Genomic DNA, 6,629 nt, shown 5'->3' with positions numbered 1-6,629 from the left:
AAATGAATATAAATAAAACATGAATAATGTTAATTTGTGGTTTCCTAATTGTTTCCTTTTCTATTTAAAATTGCCACCACTGCTATAGCTAGTTCTCTCACCAATAGTAGAAAGTCTCTCATAGAATTGCTACTTTCTCTTCTGAGCTAAACTCCACTTGGTGGAAGAAGGGTTATTATGCTTCTATACACTTTCAGCTCTGATTCTCAGTCTATAACAGGGACTAGTATCTTGGAGATTATTTCTTGATAGTACCTACCCTAGAATAGAACTGATTCTCTTAGGGGCAAGTAGACGTAGGACCCCTTTACGGATCTGCTTGGTCTTTACGCTGTAGATGATAGGATTGAGCACAGGGGGCACAAGCAGGTATATGTGGGCCATAAGGATATGGACAAGGGGGGAAGCATGCTTTGCAAAACGGTGTACTATGGACAAGCCAATCATTGGCACATAGAGAATGAGGACAGCACAGATGTGAGAGGCACATGTGTTGAGGGCTTTGAGCCTCTCCTCCCGGGAAGCAATGCTCAGCACAGAACGGAGAATAAAGACATAGGACACCAAGATGCCCAGGGAGTCAAATCCCCATAGCACAGTAATTAAAACCAACCCATATATGACATTAAACTTGGTATCAGCACAAGCCAAGCGAATCATGTCCTGATGTAGGCAGTAAGAGTGAGAGAGAACATGGGAGTGGCAAAAAGGGAAGTATGCCAGGCGGACCAAAAGTGGAATCATGCAGAACGCACTCCTGAGAAAAGCTGCTACTCCAATCTTGGCAATGCGCTGTGGAGTGAGGATGGTGGAGTACCTAAGGGGGTTACAGATGGCTATATAGCGGTCAAAGGCCATTGCTAGGAGCACTGCTGATTCTGTGAAGGAGAAAGTATGGATGAAAAACATCTGTATCACACAAGTGTTGAATTCAATCTCCCTGGAGATGGACCACAGCACTCGGAAGAGTGACACAAGAGTGGGAAGGGACATGCCCATATCTGTGAGAGACAACATGGCCAAGAAATAATACATGGGTTCATGGAGGCTTGGGTCAGTCCGGACTATATGAAGGATGGTACAGTTTCCCACTATCCCAATCAGGTAGAGGATGCAGAAAGGGATGGAGATCCAGCGGTGAACCCCTTCATAGCCAGGAATTCCAGTGAGGTAGAAGGTGGTGGATAGGTCACTACTGGCATTAAAGTCCACCATTGTGCCTCTGCACAGAGCCACAATCCCATCTCACATCCAATCCATCCTACAAGAAAATGAATGAACAGGTATACTAAGGGCTTCATTAGATACTGTATCCTGTATTATGTCCTTATTGATTATGTTGATACTCATCTCCCATATTCTTTGTCTTTCTCCATCATCTCCTACTATTCTAGGGATGGCTGCCAAGTTCATTAAAATGATCCATTTCATCCTTGTACAGACCTAACCATTAATCATTAGCTCAATGAGCTCATCAATAACATCAGAAGTTAAGTGAGCACTTGACCTGAGTCCAGTAACTTGGTTTAAAATTTGACTTCGTTTAGTACTTACGTGATCCTAAGTATCCACTTAACTGCTCTGTGCCTCATTTTATTCACCTGGTTCTTATGAAAACTATAAATAAGGTGTTTTTCCTATGTTATATAAAAGTGAGAGAGGTACCTGCTACCATATATTTGGGGTATTCTGGATTATGGTCTGGAGAGATCTCTGAGTCTCTTTCATAAAGGGATTTCCTTAGTTAAGGGTAAGGATGATATTCTAATGGCCCACCCTGTTTCCTTTCCTCTATGGAGTTATATCCAGTATCTTCTGATGACATAGGACTCCATGCTAATGGTGGACTACAGACCAAGGTCCTTAAATTTGCCCTGAGGATTGAATGAAAATCATTTGCTCTGAATCTCTAGTGCTCCCCACCCCCCCCCCACAAGCTGGAAATCTTTCTCTGCATAGGTGCCAATCTGCCAGGTCCACATTAGGAAACAAGTGTCTCCCACATCTCCAGCCCCATTATCCTTTCTATGAGCTTCTGCTTCTCCCTCCTTTCCTAGCTTGCACTATCTGTCCTCTTCTTGCTTTATACTCTTCTATCCCTCTTATAAAGTGATTCCCAGAAGGAAAGCAGTTGCAAATATGGGACCTGTACTGTGCATGGGTTCCAATTTTCATCTTCTCCCCCAACGCCCCACTATTCTATTCTATTAAAGTCTGAATCATACCCAACCTTTGACAACACCTCCAGTTCCCAGAGACAGAGAAGGAAGCCTCACCACCAGTATCTTCTGACAAATCCTTTTCCCCCTTAGTTCAGATAAGACAAGATTAGAACTTTTCAAAAAGAATGTTTCCTAAGAAACTTAAGAAAAACAAAAAGTCTAAGAGAAGAGGTGACAGGGCCCAGAATCTTGATATTAATATGGTTAAACTAGCGCCCCCTTTGTGCTTTGCTAATGTAACTTGCAACATAGTCCTATCCTCTTCCTGCACCAGTCTGAGGGCTCCCAGAGTCTATGTTTCCTTAACCCACACTGAGTTAATTCCCCTTTCCCTTTCTTTATTTCTCTTAGATCCTCTACTTCATCCCTCATTCATCTAATCCCTGCCTAGGATAGAGTTGGTACTCTGGTCACAAAAACTTATTAATAGACCCCCAAAGAAATGTGGGCTGCTAGAAAAAGTCAATGAATCACTATATTATTTTCCATTAAAACAAGAAAGGCAAATATGAAAGACCTCCATTCACACATCTTGAACAGTTGTCTAAGGTATTGGTTTACACTTTAGAGCCATTTATGAATATCACGGCTTACTCATTCCTTACCGACCCTCTTATTGCTCTCTATTCCCTCTATCCAGTTTTCCTCTCCATGTCCTTTCTCCTCAGTCTACTCCCTGTATCTGCCCTTTTGGAAAAGTTGCATGTAGGGTTTGTTTTCTCACATTTTGTATGCCACAATGCCCCCTCCCACTACCTTCATCACCTACCTTTCCAGATTTACTCTCCATTCCTCATCATTTTGGTATCCATTCCTATTACCTTTGTGCACTATCTGTATCTCCTTACTATCTATTCCTTTCAGGGAATCAAAGAACTTAAAATTAGAAAGGATTCTAGACACCACTGAATCTGACCCATTTCAAACAGGAGTCCTCTCTACAATATCCTCACTAAGTGTCATTCCAGTATCCCACTCCCTGATGGAACATTTGTAGTGGTGTACAAGGTAGAATGTTGGACCTGGAGTTATGAACTCATGAGTTCAAATCTAGTCTCAGCCTCTTACCAGCTGTATGATCCTGGACAATTCGCTTAACTTCTGTCTGCCTCAGTTTCCTCATCTGTAAAATGGGGATAATAATAACTCACACCTCCCAATGTTGTTGTGAGAATCAGAATCAGAGAAATAATATTTATAAAGTATTTTTAAATCATAAATAGATATGCTGGCTGTTATTATAATAACAATAATAATGATGATATTATTTCTTGGAATAGCCTCTTCCATTTATAAATGGCTTGATTTTTTGGCAGTTTTTCTTTATAATAAGGCTAATTTTTTTCTCTGAAATTTACATTCGTGATTACTATATCTTCCCCCTAAGGCTAATCTCTCCTACACATGACAGACATTTGAATACCTGAAGACAGATGTCATGACTCTCCCTAGATACTTTCTGCTCTGTGCTAAACTCCCTGGTTCCTTTAATTGATCTTTCTACAGTAAGTCTACAATCCACTCATCATCTTGATGAGCCTTTTCTGATTTACTCCAATGTGTAATTCATTCTTAAGCAATGGTGTGAAAGTAATGCTCCAGATGTGCACTGGGCAAGGTAAAATACAGAGGCCCTACAGAATTACCTTCCTCATTTTGTGCTCCATGTCTCTCTTAGTGTCCTCTAAGAATGTACGATGCCATTGACTGCCTTCAAACCTCAATTTCAATTAAATTCAACAAATTACTGCCTACTATACTTCACTGCTTTAGTATGACCAAGATAGTTCTTTTGCAAATGAATTCCTATCTTCTTATATTTCTCCCATTCTCAACTTATATAGTTGATTTTTAACCCAAGTATACGTCTATATATTTCCCCAATAAATGTAATCTTATTAGATTCCACCCATTGTTTTAACCTTTCAAAGATCAGATTGAATCTCATCTCTAAACATATAAGCTATTTCTCTTGGCTTTATGTCACCTGAAATTTCATATGCATTCAATTTATACCTTTATCAAAATGATTAATTAAAATGTTGAACAGCAGGTTTTCTTGCCTCATCTTTCCATCTTCTCTCCATGCTACTTTCACATCTTTCTTCCTTTCTCACCTCTAAGGGTATTCACTTCCCACTCATAGACTCACTTGGTATCAATAAGATGACTGTTCTGAGGCTGGCTAGCTGAGAGTTTGGCATATATAGCTCCTTCCATGGGAATCTCAAGAGAATATGAAATCATGATAGAAACACAAGATTGTCAGTGACCACGAATCGAACATAGCTTGCTCTTCTTATGCCAGGCGTGGGAGAACTTTCTATAGCAAGATTGGAAGAACAATGGGGAGCTCTTACTGAGAACAGAATCTATATGACTCAACACTCATGTCCATTTCCCTTTTCGAGCACTTGATTTTCACTGATATATCAGCAAATAACAGCTGAGTTTTACCAAATCTTATGATTTTAGATTTAGTATTATTTTCACTGTGCAATGGTTTCTGAAGTAAATTTTAAAAAGCATTTACTGAGTACCTGTGTGCCCAGCCCTGTGCATAGTGAGGGAAACAGAAAAAAGCATCACAGTGTATAGAAGAGACAGGTATTAAACCTAAGTTTTCTTGACTCTGATTCTATGGCTGGCTCTCTTTCTATGATCCCACTAGAGGATTGCCAAAAAAGAAAATGGAATCACGTATATAAAGGGCTTTGCAAAGTTAATGGCCTATTTGAAGCTCCTTTATTAAGGAGAATTTGGAAATCATTATTTGCATAAGTTACACTTCTATTTGCCTCAGAATTTCCCTTTTGCAAAGGAATTCAATGCAGATATTGTCAAAGGCTAATAGAAACAAGAGAAAGAGTGAGGAAGCACTATGCATTATATGCTCATATGTGGTGAGGCAGAAAATATTGGGGGCAGTGTAATGGCAAGCAAAGTGGGACTTTTTGCTCTTTTTTCTTTTGGAGTTCTTCTTAGCACTAAGGCAATCAAGTGCCTTCAATTGAGCCTTGCCTTTGATTGACTCAAGAGACTTTGATGACCTGCTTAAGTCACAAGAAAGCCTAAGTCGCATGAGTTTGACTCACATTGTTGTGATGCCCTCTGACCCTGAAGAAATGTATATATCCTGTGAGGTTAGCATTGTGCTTTGGGGCTTGCTCATTGGAAGAGTGTTCATGTGATTTGGCTAGACCAAACTCTGGGGACCCGATAAGGAGCCCTCCAGATTTGAAAACCCAGGTGTTGGTGCTTCTCTGTTTCATAACTATGTATGTATTGCTATGGAGAGCCAGTTAAAAGCCCTGTCTGCTGATTTGTATTATTTGCTATGTTTATATAATTTCTGCTTGTAATTTCTGTTTGTGTTTTCTCTTTAGTTCAGGGTGCTGACTTTTTCCCCTGAACTAAGTGAATGATACATGTATATTTAATTAAAGTGAGATTGTGAACCTCTTAAAATTGCTTTCCTTAGAAAAGCAGATCAAAGAACCTGTCCTAGCAGCCCTCCTATGTGCTGGTATTATTGACCTTATACATCAACAGCATCTGCAAACAGCACTGTTGTTACAGGCAGCTAGGTGGTGCAGTGGATAGAGCACTGGCCCTGCAGTCAGGAAGACCTGAATTCAAATGTGGCCTCAGACATTTGACACTTACTGTGTGATCATGGGCAAGTCACTTAACTCCGACTGCCTTGCCAAATACATATGTACATATATGTGTGTATGTATATACATGTATATATATGTATGTGTGTGTGTATGTATATGTATGTGTGAATATATACATATATGTATATTTGTGTGTGTACATATATATATGTGTGTGTATATATACATATATATATGTATGTAGGTATGTGTATGTGTATTAATAAAATAGAGTTAAAACAAATGATTCTATCATAAGATATCTCTAAAATGCAGGGCAATCATAATGTGACAGGTAAAGAACAAAAAGAGAGCCAGTCAAACTATCACAATATTACCTTTTAGAACTCAATAAAATAATTACTTAATTCATAAAGAGGGACAAAATTTAAGCATTTCTAGGGAAATGATTAAAAAAGAGGGGAAAGAAGAGGGCCTACTGATATTTCCTATTAATTCATATTACCAAAGCAAAAGCACCAGAGCTATTTTGTACTAGATTTTAAAAAAACAAAAAAGTTGTTAAGTGAAGCAGATTTGATACTCAAAACCAGCAGCAATTGACTGGACTAGTGCAGAGTTTAAGAAACCAAGGATACTAACTCCCAGCCAAAAGACCCAGTATCTACCAAAACTTCTGGGAAACCTGTAAGTAGACAGGCATAAATTAGATTTAGGTAAATATCTCATAAAGAAAGCAAGGGGACTAGCTGTCACAGTGGATAGAGCACTTAGGCTTGGAATCAGG

At 39.2% G+C, this 6,629-nt stretch overlaps 1 protein-coding gene across 1 annotated transcript; it reads right to left on the bottom strand.

The window, feature by feature from the left end:
* Nucleotides 1-255: 255 nt before the first annotated feature.
* Nucleotides 256-1,215, bottom strand: LOC118836555 (olfactory receptor 51L1-like). The gene has a single exon (XM_036743806.1). The coding sequence runs from the start codon at nt 1,213-1,215 to the stop codon at nt 256-258; it is 960 nt and encodes a 319-aa protein (XP_036599701.1).
* Nucleotides 1,216-6,629: the final 5,414 nt, after the last annotated feature.

The sequence above is a fragment of the Trichosurus vulpecula genome, chromosome 2 (assembly GCF_011100635.1).
Source record: "Trichosurus vulpecula isolate mTriVul1 chromosome 2, mTriVul1.pri, whole genome shotgun sequence".
In the NCBI taxonomy this organism is placed as follows: Eukaryota; Metazoa; Chordata; class Mammalia; order Diprotodontia; family Phalangeridae; genus Trichosurus; species Trichosurus vulpecula.
Note: the sequence above shows the minus strand (reverse complement) of the source record. Positions and strands in the feature narration are given on the sequence as shown.

Excerpts from the sequence above, each read along its gene's own strand:
- LOC118836555 (XM_036743806.1), bottom strand. The coding sequence starts at position 1,215 with ATGGTGGACTTTAATGCCAGTAGTGACCTATCCACCACCTTCTACCTC.